Raw genomic sequence first — 17,030 nt, 5'->3', positions numbered from 1 at the left:
AAAATAGGTCACTGGGGGTATTCCCTTCACGAGTAATACCTCTTTTCTCTTTCCTCTGCTATGCCCGTTTGCCATTATGTTCTGCCTTGCCTTAGGCCCAGAGCAATGGAGTCAACTGAGAGCTCCAAAACTGTGAGCCCAATTTTTCTCTCCTATAAATTATTTTTGTCAGGTATTTTGGTCACACAGTGATACCAAAATGACTTAACATAAATGGTGTGTCTAGTCAGATGTAAATTAAATCTAAAGATGCTATTGACTTACTTTAAAAAAAAGTATTTATCATCAGAGTTTGCAACTTTAATATATTTTAAGTATCATGCTAAGGTGAATTCAAGGTTGTCTTTGGAGTACTCTGTTACTCATTTGCTTACGTGAGGGTATAACACACCTGTGCCCGGTAGCACCTGAGTTTTCCCCAATCAGTTCTCTATGTCTATCTTTCCAATTGCAAAATTAAGCACTGCCATTCATCCATTTCTACAGGTAGTAAACCCTGGATCAAGACCCATTTGATATAATTCATCAATGAAGGCTGCCAAGTCCACCTAGTCTCAACAAAACTAAAAGCCACCTACTTCTTTGCAGGTTCACTGCCAGCACCCTAAAGCTAAGTGGCCATTATCTTTCAACTGACCTGGAAGATAATTTCCTACCTGTGGTGCTCAATTCCATCTTCATTTCTTCTTTCCAGTACTTTCTCTGCACCACAAATATCATCTTTTCACAAAATTCTATCACTTTTGTTTTAAAAGTTTCATTGGCATAAGGTTCTTAGGATAAAAGGCAATATCCAGCAAGCCTTAGCTTCTATCTCATCTCTTGACACATTATATACTCGTCTTCAGAAACACTTACTTTCCTTTATTTTCTCAAAATAATGACATACTTTCACATTTAAGGGTTTCAGATGTGCTCTTTGACATACTGAAACATTCTGTGTTCATTCTCTAGTTAGTTAATTCCTATTCCTGCTTCAGAAGAATATAAAATATCTTTTCCAAAAGATGAAGTTATGTCCTCCTTTTAAAACCATTCACAAACATGGATTGTCACATATTTATATGTCACAGTTGAAATCCATTGTTTGTTTAATAATACCTTAATGTTATTCTTCCCTGAAAGTTTATAAAAAGCTGAGATCACGTCAACATGCCATATCTTCCCCTGTGTATTTTAAGTCTGTAATATATATCTGTTGAATAATTGAATGTCAACAATGTAATGTATGCTATGGATACAAAAAAACCACTGGTATCCTATACACCATTTATTTAGCATTTACCTTTGATGTCTGTATTTTATGTTTGTGATTTTTTTTTAATTAAAATGTAAGCTCTTTGAGAGAAGATAGCAGTGCTTTATTCTTTTTTATTTATCAGCATCCTATACATAATTGGCTCTTAATAAATGCTTATTACTTACAAAGCACTATTTTAAAAAATGCTTTATATAGTTTGTTCACTCATGGAAGGCCTTCACCAAAAGATGACACTTGAGCAGAGACCTGAGGGGACTGAGGAACTAGTCATACACATATCTGATGAATGAACATTCTTAGAAAATAAAAAAGCAGTTGTAAATGCCCCATGAGAAGAACGTTCCTGCTAGGTTCAAAGGACATCCAGAACCCAGCATCCCTAAAGCAAACTAGAATGTGTGTGGGGATTGGAGGGGGTCATAGGAAATGAGATCAGATAGACAGCAGGGAACAGAACATGAAGGGCCTGCAGGCTGTGGTACAGACTTTGACTTCTTATCCCAGCAAGTCAAGAGTCCACTAGAGAAATCAAACAAATGACATGATGTGACTTCAGTTTAAAAAAAATGATCTGGTGACCTAATCAATGTTTGCCTGGCAGAGAGGAAGTACTTAGAAATGTTTGCATCATCTGGCATTCAAGTCAAGAAAAATGATCAGATACCTACTTTTCAATCTTTAAACAAGATCAAAAATAGTAAAAGAGAATATGGAATAACATGTGGTCTGTTTCCTTATCCCTTGTCCAAAAGGATAAGATTGAGTGGACCTTATCCAAAATTCAAAAATGCTTAGGGCTAGAAGTGTTTCAGAGTACAGATTTTTCCAGATTTCAGAATATTTGCATATACAAAATGAGATATCTTGGGAGAGGGGACCCAAATCTAAATAAGAAATTCATTTATGTCTCACATACAATTTATACACATAGTCTGAAGATAACTTTATACAATATTTTGGGTATTGTGACCCATCATCACATGAGGACAGGTGTAGAATGTTCCATTGGTGGCATCATGTGAACACCCAAAAAAGTTCCAATTTGGAAGCACTTCAGATTTTCAAATTAGGGAAGCTCAACCCTTATGTTTTCATATATATTCCACACATATTAATTATTATAGATAAAAATGTTTCTTGCTTTAATTATTCCATAGCACCCCTTTTACTCTAGAGAAATCTGTCTGAAGTTTGCATGTTTATAACAATTCTCCTTAATAGGTTGAGTTCATCTACAACATTGAGGACTTGTTTTGGAAGGATTCTGAATTTGATATGAGCAAAGAATCATCTTTATTTTCATTAGCATCTAAGTGAAGTTTAATAATCCTTCAGTTATAAATATAGACAAAAAGCACAATGGTTTATCAAGATACAGTGTTGAAGTTTTTCTTATACATTACAAATACTGCAGATAACTGAAAATATTGGGTTTACTCTCTCCTCAACTTTAAAATCAATACAGTGTTTATAAAAATATTGTTAGATTAATTTTTAAAAGCAAATATATTTCTTTATTTTTAGTTTGTATTTTAATGTTTATATTTAATATTGTAAAGATTATTTATACTTCATAGTCTATTTCAATAAAATTGGTCTGCTTTATGTTGTGTTTGTAATCTCACAGGTTATATTTCATATATTTAAAAAGAGTGTAAGGGATTCACGGGCTTTGCCTAACTGCCAGCAAGAGTGTGCACAAAAAATGAGTAAGTTATTCCTGATCTGGAAGGATCTATGTTTATTAACCTTCACATCCTTCATAAAACCTATGAATTTATTAAGTTGGTTCATCCCCATTTTAAGTTTCTTTTCTTTCTTTACATATCAAAGGGTTAAATCTTAAGAATTGATTGAGCTACTTTTGTTAATTTCCCCCCTTTGGCTTTAAATATGCAAATTCCCATAGGATCTATTTCTTATATGGAGTAATAATGCTAGCAAGGCATCCAATAGAGAAGTAGCCTGTGCTGGTGTGAAATTAGACATGACCAGCAAAGTAACATAAACACAAAACATACTAGATGGCTTCATGCATGGTATGTAATGCATTTTCAAACTGCTAAGGGAAACAATAGAAACCATTCATATAGTGATCCCCTAAAAACTTAAGACACAGCCAAAGAGCTCTATACCCTGTAAATTCAATTATCTCATCTAAAACACATTATGCCATTACTCTGTAATGTAGCAGTATCATATACCTTGGACCACACACACACAAATATAATACTTACATGTTAAATTACCTAGCAATCCTCATTTTTAAATGAAAAACCATTCCTTCCCTCTCATTTTCAGTCCCTTTAAAAAAGGCTCTTATTATAAAAATTTTAATGTTCACCTTTAAGGAATAGCATGCATATTCATTATTAATTTGTTCAAATGACTTCAATTTCTCCAAAGCATTTCATAACAGCTCATTTTAAAAGAATTAATTTCCCATTTTGCATATGGTGAGAGTGACTTTTCTTGACATAGTATTCTACATTCACAGTGCTTTGAAAGCAGTGACCACAATTAGTGCTATCAAATATCATGAAAACAGTTCCCCAGTTAGACTCCTTTTACAATCCTGTCTTGCCTATGAGCCTGCATGTGGTTAAGGCAGGATGTGAGCCCTTAATCGGGAGAGATGATGTCATCATGGAATAATTCAGGTTCACATTCAAGCTCAAGGAACAAAGTTCTGCTTTTGCTGGGAAGTCATGTAGATAAGGAATGTGTGAGTGTGTGGACATGTACCTGTGTGTGCATCCCTTTCTCAATCAGAATTCATTTGAAATTTTTAATGCTTTCTGGAATTTTAACTTAACATGTTTTATTTTAATCTTATAAAGCATGATTTTAACATAACCATTATTTACACCACCGAACAAAAGCTTATGGTTTGAGCTTGGGAAAGGTAAAAGCAGTTACATTATCACTGACATGAAAAAAAATATAGATTTACTCAGGAAGTTTATATACTTATCATACTTATTTTCTATAGTTAAATATGACACATATCTTTATTTTTAAGTTTATTTTTTAATAATATTTTGTTATTTGTTTAGAGATCATTTCTGTTTATAGGTACATAATTTTAGTATATAAAATGCACAAAAATTAGTCACGTAGACTTTATGAATAAAAATTTGTATTATTTCTAATCATAGTTATATTTAGTATTGTCTTAATCTTTAAGCCTTTTAAGTATATCATTTCATACCATTTCATCTTTACATGTGACTATATATTTCTAGAAGTGTTTTTAAATGTGTAATTTTGCTATTTTTCCAATTTATGAATAAAATAGATTATGCAAAAAAAAAAGCAGTTTTGAAGGAGAATTGTCAACAGATTCACATGAACTTGTAGCCATGGAAATCTATGAAAATTTCTACGTTAGAATTTGCCAACTGCTCTTTCTCCTTCTCTCCCCCTGTCTCTCTTGGGTCAGTGATCCTGTCAGAATACAAAATAGAGCTAGCAATACTTCCCCTCACATCTCCTAGCACAGAGGCCTCACCAGAAGCTCAACCCAACAAGAACAGAACATCAGGATTAGGTGAATTAACAGCTTGTTCTAACTCACAGAGAAATGCTGGCAGCTACAGGTCTACAACAAATAAGAGAGAATGTAAGGGAAATTTTGAAATGTTCTTAATTTGTTATTTTCTTCCTGGTACGTACAAGGAAAGCCACCTCAAACATGAGCACTTTCAACAAAGGTTGATTCCATGCCTGGCAGGTCATTTTCCATTAGGCCAGGACCTAGACTCTTATTCAAATAAGTTATAATGTGGTCAGTCATAACATAGTTTGGTTTGCTTTCTAATTACATCTAGAGATAACCAAGAACCTTCAAACTGCTTCTTAAGTCATTTTCTTAAAGAATCTCAATCTACCTTCTTGGGCACTGGCTTTATCTGCTGCCTACAAGAAATATAGAAGAAGAAGGACAGTGACAATTCCTTCTATGATTCACTCAGGACAAATGAATGGGAGTGGTTTTTATTTTGACTATGTGATCATAAAGAGAATGTAATTTACTAATGTATGGGTAGTCAGAATGATCAAATTAATTTATTGAAACTGACTTAGAATATTTACAAAATCTCATATATATGCATGTTAGAAGTTACCACATGTATACAGATACTATATACAGATTATAAAACAGGTATTTTTATTTCAGACAGGTATTTTTATTTCAATCCTTTTTGACTTAGAAAGCAGATGAAATTCACTCAAAATAAAGTAGTAAAAATGTGTACAAAATTTTAGCATACCGTACTGTATGTTTTAACTTCTAAATTCTGCAACACAATAAAATAGTGATTTTAACTAGAGCTTTTCCCAATAACTTTCTAAACTTGACATGACAAACACTATATTAATACATGCATTATATTTTTCCATAGCATGGAGTAAATGCCTTAGGAGTAAGTGCTGCCTATTTTTCAGTCACATCTATCTTTCCCACCACTAAAACACATGCACACATCCTCAGGACTATTATCTCTTGTTTTTAACATGTAACTCATTAAATTTTTAACAAAATATTTACATTTAGTAATATTCCCCATTTTGAAAGGTTGATAAAATTATGAACTTGCTCTACTGCAAATCATTTATATCTCACTTCGAGCGGCCTGTTTGTCAATAAAATAAGGCATTCTCAGAAAGCCAGTAGCAGTATTTGTTCCTAAGCATTGAAATTTTTTGAGTCCTTCCCACAGTCTTATAGAAATAGTATTCTTACCTTGATTGTTAAGTAGTTCTTTGGTGGCTGGCTAATTAAGGGCTCTGAGAAGAAACAAAGGTTTAATTCTCCCATTTCAATCACCAACTATTTTAATTGGGCAAAAGTGGTAGTTGTTGGAGAAAAATGCAAAAGAAAAAAAAAAGATGCTATCTTTCTGTCTCCTTCAGTAACTGAAAGATACAATCCTTAATTACTGTAACAACACCTCATTTCAGGTCAAAACATCTCTTGAGAACTTATTACATGAAAACCCTGAAATCTTCTTTTTCCTAATTCTCAATGGTTTACAAATTTATAAAATCACTAGTTATCCCTTGTCTAAACATTAGTTTGTATAACCCATGACAAATTGTATAAACAAGCCTTAAAGCTTCAAATTGAATGAACCAAGTGGATATTTATGTGCTCGTTTTTATTCTCATTTGTACCTTTACATTATGCTCTGAGCTGAAATAATTGCATATTATGTGACTACATGATAACACCGACAATTAACTATATGATCAGCTTCTGGGAACTGATTGCTTACCAAGTATTTTAGACCTCCACAGTTTATTACTTCTGATAGTTTTTCTGTGAGCACTTCCAATGTCCTTAGACCCTTGTTTGTCCTCACACTACCCTAAAATTCCCCAATACTTTGTCATTTCCATTACTTAAAATAACCTTGTGCCTCTTGGTTTTGCACATTAAAGATTTCTCAGCTGAGAAAAACCAGCAGAGGGAGGGATTTCAAACTTGGTGACCATCATGGTCTTCAGGATTAAAAATTGAGGGTTGCATTGATAGCACTCTTGATCTGAAAGTATATATCTATATTGGGACATTCATTTGCCCATTAATCTTTTTATTCATCCAAATACATATCTACAGAGTACCCATATGCCATACATTATGTTTGATCTATAGATTATAAAACACAAACCATGTTCTCAAGGAACTTAGAGTCTAACAAAGGGTAAAGATAAGAAAACAAATAAGTATAAAAATATGTACAGGGTGGGGAATAATATACAGACGGGAAAACCATCAGGAATGGGGCCTCTACCTATGGAGTGTGATGAAAAAAAAGACATCTCTATGTTTCCAGAATCCCCTTCCCTCTATTTAGATAGAAATATATTAATTTTCTAATGGAAAAAAATTCCTTTCTCTTTTTATTCAATCTGAGAATTTTCAACCAAGCTATTTTCAGAGTATTGTCTGTTAGACTACCAGATTCTTTTTTCATGCTTAAATTTTAATTTTGAGAAAGAATGATATCCTAAAGTTAATAACTAAATGCTAATGAACATATATGTGTACTAGGTACTACTCAGGTACTTATTTATATTAACCTATTTACTTCTCATAATAACTTACTGAGGAAGATGCTATTCATATCTACATTTCACAAATAAGTAAACTAAGGCACAGAGATTTTCAGTAATTGTCTCAAGCTAATAAGCAGTGACTGTGGAGTTATGATTAAAAGTCAGACAGTCTATGTGCTGAGTCCACACCACCAGCCACTTCCATACAGCTGCTTTCTCTAAGCATTTGAAATGATTAATTATTATAGAGGCACTCTGAAATGACTTATTCACACATGTATGCTACATAACATTTGAGAATGGCCTGATTCTTAGATTATCCAAGGTCAGGTTCACTTTCCTCCAAATTTCATTCTTTCCCAAAAGACATCCTACGTTCTTCCAATAAATTAGTTTTGCTTGTGTTAGCAAGAATTTGTTTTTCTTTCTTTAGGACCAAACAAGTAATGTTTGGGCATCAAGCCTCAGGAAAAAAAATGGGGTATTTGGACTTGCTGTTGAGACTGATTTTAGAGTGAAGTTATGGAAAAAAAAAAAACTAGAAGCCCATAGTATTAGGCAGAGGTTGAAAAAAATCTTTTAATATGGTCTTAAACTAACACAACATTTTCTTTTGCACAAGAATATAGAATTATGAAAATAAAATTAGATATGAACTTAAGTATTCTTCTAGCACAACAAATAGCACAATAAGTTAATAACTTTCAAAAGATGGTAAACACTAGAACCATCACAAAAAAAAAACTACATAATAATTTTACAAACTGCTTCATGGAACCCTACTTCATTTTCCTCCGTGTATTTCAACTTTGTACCTTTTGAATGTCTCAATCAAAAACTAGATTCAGAAATATTTACATAGGGAGAATGAAAGTATAATGAAATTGTTCCTTTAGCATGAACAATCAGAGTAAATATTAATAGATTAAAAATTCTCTTTCAACTGAGCACGGTGGTGCATGCCTGTAATCCCCAGAGGCTCTGGAGACTGAGGCAGGAGGATTGCAAGTTTAACGCAAGCCTCAACAAAAGTGAGGCACTAAGCAACTCAGTAAGACTTTGTCTCTAAAAAACAAAATAGGGTAGGACTGGGGATGTGGCTCAGTGTCCAAGTGCCTCTGAATTCAATCCCCATTACCCCCCGGGCCAAAAATTTTCTTTTAGCTCAATATTTGTAACTATCATAAAATTTGAAATTTACAAGAATTCTGATGTCAAATTTAGAGAAATTGATCAAGTTTCTTTCACAAATGCAAGTGGATGTGAAAGGATTTTCCACAAAATAGCTGTGATATAAGGAGTTCAGATGCAAAAATGACTTGCTTTTGGTATTGGCTCTTGTCCTTTGCCCAACTTCTGTGCTCTGATGAGAGTCCTATTATACAATGAGAATCTTGTGATGGGGAAGGGCAGACTTGAAGGGAGAGGGCAGGCTGGGAGGTGGAGCTTCCTCTCCAGAAACAGAGAACTTACTTGTGGACTGCCCACTGCTGGTATTTTCCTGAGCCAGGATATGAAAAGAACATCAGTTACACAGGACATTCCTGGAACCACAGCTATGTCCTTAAACATCTTACCTAGCCCCAGAATGAAGAACCTATATTTTAAGCCAGAGCTGACAACCTCCACCAGGTGTCAAAATACTTCAGCCTTGTCCCAGCATAGATGTAGCTCCTGTTCCATCTCAGAAAGACTCTGGAATTCCTGGCAAACTAGTTATATAGCCTCACTGCACACTTAAAACCTTGAGAACCTCTAAGTGTATGATGGCAAGGTTTTTCTCCACCTATGTAATAGTTTCAGGGAATGTTAGTCTGAAAAGAACAGACTGTAATGTTAAATTTGGAAGAATTAATGAGCTTTGACTGTAATGACAAGATGTCTTGAATTTTCTGTGCTAGCATGGGTGGCCAGGGATGATTCTATAAAAGTTTGCTAGATTGGTTAATGCAAAAGTAAATCTAATGCTAGTCCACAGTAAAAGGCCAGAAATCACTCAGTGTAATATAGAGAAAGGAATTCAAAACTTGGAGAATAAAAAAGTGTTGTATTCAACTTATAGTGAGTGCATAGCTCACCTAAGCCTACTTTTAATTACATCACTTAGGGAGGCCCAAGAGACTCTACTTCTTCCATTTTTTCTATATGGGACTATGGGACTTTTTTTTTTCCATAAGAAAGAGGCATGAGCAGTACTTGAAATAAATACCCTTATTTTTAATGTGAATGGACATTCTTAGATTGGCAGAATACATGATAATGCTTTCCTTAGGCAAGATAGATATGGCTTCCAGAATATAAGACAGTCCAATCAAATCTGTTAAAATGACCTGCACCATAAGAAATGTAACTATGTTTTATTAACCATAAGATCTGCAGGTATAAATAGAAAGCAAACTCTCCCAAGTTGTGTTTCATTAATAAACAAAGAACAATAATAACAAAAAATGAGATCATCATCTGATATCAAAATTCCTGAGGTAGAACAGACACCAGTTCCAGTGAAGAAAGGGGCTACAGTAATGACTTTGCCTTTACTATAAAACTTCCTTATAATCTTTATTGCAAGGAAACAAGAAATGTTTTGTGAGGATTAGATGATAGATTTCTTTTTTAAATCAAAGTATATTTTACACTAAGACTAGAACATATTTGAATATATCAGAGGTTATTTTTGTAGTTTTTTTAAATGTATAATCAGCATAGATATTTCTCAGCAACTATCAAAATTGTTATTTCCTGACAAGTAGAGTAAGTTCTTATGTGGTAAAGGAAACAAATACTATTTCATGTCTTTGAAAAAGTTGGAGATTCGCAATAATAATCATAACCTGGATTTATCAAGAAAAGTAATTCTACCATATTTCTATTCAACCTAAGACAATATAAAAGATCAATGGGACTTTAAACACAGCAGGGAAATTATAAGGAAGTAAAAGCTTTAACCAGAATTAGTTTTATAGATGTGGTCTTTTCATTGAATGCATAATGCCTTGTTATCACTCTATATGTCGGTACTTGGTTTGATCTATTATTCTTAATTTAAATTAACAGAAAGCTACAGAATCAGTTTGCACATGCTTGACAGGTACAACAGAACTCTTTTACTATCCTGTACAACAACTCAAGGTCTGTGACACAACAGGGACACTGAACATATCCCAATTGCATCAAACGCCTCTACTGTGTTATATTTCACTGGTTCAAATCAGAAGGCAGGAATTATGGGCTGAGTAGATAGCTTCATAAAATACACACATCCAGAAGGCAGAGGATGAATCCTATAAAAACTTAGGAAGCAGCTCTGACTGCTAAATGAAGCTCTTAGTTTCAGTAGTAGGGGCCAAGCAGGAACATTTCTTACTTCGTGAAGGAAACAATGCAAATGTGTCTAGTTTGCTAATTTTTGTCTGATAGAGATTGAATTTCTCCAGAGGATACCATGGCCATGAAACCTGAACTATTTATCATGAACTCACTGCCCTACGATCCTGTTGGTCATATTTTTAAATTATCCTCTCCATTACTTTATCGTTGGATATAATTACCATATATGGAATCAGCTCAATTAGGCCTAAAGATTCAGGAAATTCTTAAGAACATCACTTGCTCCCTATCATAACTATTTTTTAATTTTTATTTCCTCTCTCAATCTGCACATATAGCCCATATCAAGTCTTTTATGACAGTTGACCCTGGGTAAAAAAAAAAAAAAGTCAAATTCCTTCAAAATTATTATTCCGTATAACTGTCAACATGTCCTGTGATGGCACTGAAGCCCCATTTAGGCATATCTCTCTAAGACAGTACAAAGAAAAACTAGTTAGTGAGAAAAACATCAAGCTGAACATTCAATTATCTGATTTTAGGGTGAAAACTTTAGCCAGTTGGTCAGGCATTAGAGAAATGGTGACAAGGAAATTTATTTTATTCGTTATATTTAAGGCTTCTGGATACTTACAATTTACAAATCCCAAAGGACTGCATTTACCACTAAAACTTTTCCATTCTTTCATTTTTCTTCCTTCCTTAATCTTAAACAGCCACATATTCATTGAAAAATCTTTTTTTTTTCACATAATTCTACCTACATCTCTGTATCTCATCATTATTCGCTTTGTTGGTTTAATCCTAGCATTATTTTACATTTTGAACATCTTACATTACTTCTTAAGTAGCATAAAATTATCGTGGCTGCATAGTTAGATATGAATGACTCCAGATTAATCACAGCTGAGACATTTTTTCTTTGCATAATGCCTTGTATCATTTTCCATATTCTCTTATTCTGTTAGAGGTATGAACAGAAAACACAAATCTCCGGATTTCTCTGAATTTCATCATGTTAAAATGTTCTCTACACAAACAGTGCTATTGATTTTTTTTTTTTTTTGGAAAGGAAAAACTGTAATCTTTATGTTTTATTTAATTCCCAGATTGTACGACATCCTGAGGTCTTGTTATCTTACAGCCTGGAGAAAGAAGTATTCCTGATGGGCAAGTGCATGATGGGAATTCTATCTGACTAGGATGTTCTTTCCCCTGAACAAGGCCTGAATTCTACATTTGGATGGCAAGTGTTCAGTCCCTTCCTCAGAGCATAATGTAGCATTCTACTAGGTAACAGATCTTTTCTTCTTCTTCTTCTTCTTCATGTGCTTCAAACCTGATCCAAGCGCTCAGAGCCTTCTGAAGTCAAAGGAAGCTCTGCATCCAGAGAAATTCTGATGTCAGAGACAAACACTCTCAAAATAAATGAGATAGACGGAAAGAAATTTTAGTGGGGAAAGTGAGGTCAAACCCTTTTAATATATTGCCCTGTGTTGACATCACAGTGGTTGAGAGAGTTTTGTACACAAATCAGCAAAGCTATCAGTGGTGAAAAGGAAAGAGGTTAAAAAAAATAATAAACAAGAAGGGTTTCATAGGTTGAACTCTATTTGGACTATGAGTTCATGCATAAATGTAATAATTACCCTTTCTTGGTTGGAGATGCCAAGTTTGAGTCAATTAATAGTCAAAAGGCATAAAATCTCAACTTGGACTTGAGATTTGTATTGGTTTTATTGTCTTATAGGATATTAGGAAGATTATATTCATTTAAATTTTTGCCATTAAAGATCCTCATCTCTAAGAATATTAGGACTAAGAATTATGGTGAATTTATCATTCTATGAACATTAAACTAAGCAAATCAAATTTTGCATTAAACTGCTGTACACTGGTCTCAGATATTTCCATCTAATTACTGACAAATGTTGCTAGTCTCTGAATAGCTCTCATGCTTAGGGGGAAAATGATCACCATGCCAAGGTTAAATTACTTACAGATAACACACCTAAAGAGGCTATTTTATTATTGATCCATTGATGCCTGAACAGAAAGAATCAGGAAAAATTTATTTACATTTGGAGTATTTTATGAAACCAGAGAAGGATGTAAAATAGTCATGGTTTTCTAACTAAAATGTTAAATATAAATTGTCTGACATACATTAAAATTTACTTTCAAATATTAAGAGAATTTAAGTCATTCTTACCACAAACATACTTCAGATATACCAGGAGAAACTTGTTTGTCCAAAAACATTTATTCCACAGCTGTCTAATCCCCTACTTAACTATCAATCAGAAAAACTAAAAACACAGCTATAAAAATGAGGAGATGAGATTTAAGCTGCTAGGACTTCCTGTGATATGACTTTAGGTAGGAACAACTTTATAGTTGGCTTTTTAAAATAATTGTGTTTCAACATCTTTCTATATGAAGTATATTGAAACTAAGCACGAAGGTATTAATGAGTTCAACCGTCTTTACCATCATTGTTCCTAAACTTCAATATGCCAACAGGAGAGTAATAGTGTCTCTCTCTCTCTCTCTCTCTCTCTCTCTCTCTCACACACACACACACACACACACACACACACACACTTTTATTCTATGGAAAATAGTCAATCCATTGTTGTAAATATAGGCTTTGATTTATAACAAAATGGTGCATAATCTTTTTTAATACCTATGTTGTTGGCATTTTTCACATGGTAAGGTACAGTTTATTTTGATTTAATCTGCACATTACTGGAAGGTACCCATGAAAAATATAAATGCTACCAAGGACACAGAAGGCAATTCAATCAAGAACAACTGGGTCAGTTCTGAACTTATGTCAAATTTGAATTTTTGAGCAATGAAGGTGGGGACATAATGGTTATTTTTAAACCTGCTCTTGTTTGAATGAGCAGTTTTGTTTTTATACTATAATAAACTTACCATAATCAGAATAAATCTTAGCTTTAAATTCAATTAAACAAAATGCTTAAGTATTTCAAGTTTAATAAAATCTTGCTGCAATTCTACTTAGAATTAAATAAAATTTTCTTGTTTCTTTTTATATTTTATCATAAAATTATATAACATTGAAATAAATGTTTCAAAGGAAAACAGCTATCAAAACCTTGACCCAGAAATATTCTCCACATTTTGTATTTCCATGGAGATTTTGGGCATGTCTCTACATATTTGCATACAGCAGCTATCATATTACATATGAACCTTTGCAAAGTACTTGTTTTCTTCTAGTCCACCTAAACTTCTCATCAGGTTCTCAACACTTTTTCAGGTAGGGAAAGAATACAATATTCATCAAGGTCCTTTTTTGTGCCATATACATAATTATGAATCTTATTTTACAGGAAGCTAAAATTCAGAAACAACCAATTAATAAATAATAAAATTAAAACTCAAGCAAAATGGACTCAAGGTCAAAGCTTTTGATGTATAGGCAAATGCTCTTAACATCTGACAGCCTTGTGGTCATAACTGTATTTGGGCATATTTTTTTCTGCTTTAAGAAGAAAACAAAATCATAGAACTGTACATTAGTCTTAATAGAGTTTGTTCTTTGTTCCATGAAGAATTCAAATAACCCTGATCTTGAGGCAACACAAAGTTTTCTAAATCTCTACAGTAAGAAGGTAATGCTTTCTACCCTTTTGTTTACTGCATCACAGTAAACTTTCCACACCTACTGTCCTGCTATTAGGCATAAGATATCCTCATCAGCAAGCTGAAGTAGACATCAGTTACTTTACAAAAGAAATCACAGCAGAAGAATAACTGGTGTACTAATATCAAGCTTGACAAGAAATATTTTCATAAAGTTTTTGCAGATCTGTTCTACCCAAAGTTGACCAAAAGGAGAAAGCACTAGGCTTAGAAATACAGCTTCTGTGTCAAATCTTTTTTCATCCACTTTCTGGACAGATGATCTTTCACAAATCTGTATCTACCCAACAGAAGAGGATAGATACAGAGAATGTAGTAGTTACCAAATTTTGCTGAACATTAGAATCTCCTGGGAAGCTTTTGAAAAACCTCTTCAGGTTGTAACTTATGGGAAGTAAATCAAAATGTTCAGGCATGGAATCCAGGTCTCAGTATTTTTTAAAACATTCATGTGATTCAAATGCACAACGAAGTTTGGGAGTCACTGAGGTATTTAATAAATTTACAGAGCTTCTTTTAAGATAAAGAAAAGTGGGGTGAAGCAGAAGTTTTATATTATATAATAGTTTATGAGGAGTTATAAACTATATCAAAACTAAGTACAGTGATCTCTCTCTCTCTCTCTCTCTCTCTCTCTCTCTCTCTCTCTTGCCAGAGTTGCAGGAACAATTTAACAGATTTGTTGTTGTTGTTGTTTTTGTTTCAATTTATTTTAAGCTTCCTTCAACCTTATTTCAAACTTTTTTGTTTCTTTTCCTTCTCTATTAAAAATTAAGGAAAAGTATCATCTGGACCATCATAAAGAAAATAATACGTCCAAAGTTATTTACTTCAATTCTACTTCTCATTTAAAAGAAACAAAAAATTACACTCCCAGATATTTTATTCCAATAGGCTGCCATAATATTTTTGAAGACAACAACCTATTTAGTAAATCTTTCTTGGCTAGATATTATTCACTGCCTGATGACACAAACTATTTCTCTGCTGTTTTAACTCAATGTGTTAGATTTAGCCAGATTATGCAGAATACTCTTTTAATACCATCATTTTTCATAAACATCTAATTAGATTTATGAAAAGGCTAATACCATTTATGTAATTGAACTGCAAATAAGATATTACTGCATTAAAAATAACTTCTATATAAACTTTGTTGTTTAACACAGTCCTTGATGCATCCATTTACAATAAAATTACACTACACTGTAACTGTAATCTGCCTCTTGGTTGTGACTCCTGTACTGGGACCTGTACCTTTGTGGGCTTGTTAACATCCATGCTCTCTTTGAATTTCTCCTGCATAGTTGCTGCAAGTTGACAGAGCAAAGCACCATTATCCAACTTCTCCATAAAAGTTTCTGCTGTGATCTCCTTCCCTGAAATAACCAAAAAGGAACATTAAAAAAGCATGATCATTTCCTAACAGAAATGTCAGATTTGTGCTAAAGAACATATTTTATACTAATATTTCTCACTAATATTTCTATTCCAACTGAGAATAGGATTTAACATAAAGAATGGTTTCTTAAGATAGGAATTGAACATAATAAATGGTTTCTTAAGAATTTCTACTATTGCATTATAGTGTACATAACAGTGGGGTTCGTTTTGCATATGCATACAGGGATGGAATATAATTTTTTCCACTTCAGTCCCAAGTACTTTCTCTTTCCTTCCCTCCTTTTCCCCCCTGTTCCTCTTCCTCCATTGTACTAATTTTCCTTCCATTCATAGCTTTATAGACATACATAAAGGTAAAATTCATTGTATTAATACATGTACATAGCATAATTTGATTAATTTCATTCCACAGTTCCTCCCTTTTCAGATTTTCATTTGGTCGCAGGAAACTAAATATTTTATGTTTTTATAATTAAGTTCTAACTTCATAAAAATGTATTTCAAATTAAAGGGATAAATGATATCCTGAGTGAAAGAGCCTCACCATTTCAGAATCAGGGGAAATGAACACCAACTAGTGAATGAAACTCGAAGAACCAGTTTTACCAGGGATTATACAATTTGGCCTCTCTGACTCGGTTCTCATTCTCAGAAGCCCATCCAATTACTGTGGCCCACAAAGGAAAACTGGTATTTTGTGCTAGAAATATATCTTCTTACAAGAACATCACATTTCTTTTTTTATTAAAATAAAGCCATGCAATACAAAAATATCATCCACCATTGGCCACTTTAATAGCATTTTAATAGCCTGGCCAATGCATATGTTTGTCCATCTTGCTTAAGAAATTACAGGTAAAATAAATGCAAATGATAAACGCTGTAAAAAAATTATTTCCTTTTAAACTATTCCCCCTTCCTACTACAGCTCTCAAAGTGAAGAATTAATTAGGATCTGATCTCTGCTTTGTCCTTTCTCTCTTCACAACTGTCTCCACACCTTCAAGAACTGCTCTTACAAGTGAAGTTCACAATTCATTCACCACAACATTTAACTGAATCTCAGTTAAAAGCCATTTTTCTTTTTTCTTATATGGTCCCTGAAGCATATTCCCTTTCTTCTTCTTTTCTTTCACTTTGTAACCTTTCTTGAGTTCACCAACTTTTTGTATATTCACAGAGTTGTACAGTTATCATCATAATTATAGAACATTTTTGTCATTCCCCATAGAAACCTTATACCCTTTAGTTCTCACAGCTGAATCCTCCATCCCCTAGCCAGATACATAAACCACTA

General features: G+C 33.4%; 1 protein-coding gene across 13 annotated transcripts in view; it reads right to left on the bottom strand.

Moving 5' to 3' along the window:
- Positions 1-17,030, bottom strand: part of Gas2 (growth arrest specific 2) — a 125,371-nt gene that overhangs the window by 90,925 nt on the left and 17,416 nt on the right. For all 13 annotated transcript variants that reach the window (XM_048788500.1, XM_015477714.2, XM_015477715.2 and 10 more), the window contains one exon: positions 15,587-15,708. In XM_048788500.1, coding sequence (XP_048644457.1) covers positions 15,587-15,708 — 122 coding nt within the window. The remainder of the gene's footprint in view (positions 1-15,586; positions 15,709-17,030) is intronic.

This window comes from Marmota marmota, unplaced genomic scaffold (genome assembly GCF_001458135.2).
Source record: "Marmota marmota marmota unplaced genomic scaffold, marMar, whole genome shotgun sequence".
In the NCBI taxonomy this organism is placed as follows: Eukaryota; Metazoa; Chordata; class Mammalia; order Rodentia; family Sciuridae; genus Marmota; species Marmota marmota.
This window is presented reverse-complemented; position numbering and strand designations above follow the sequence as displayed.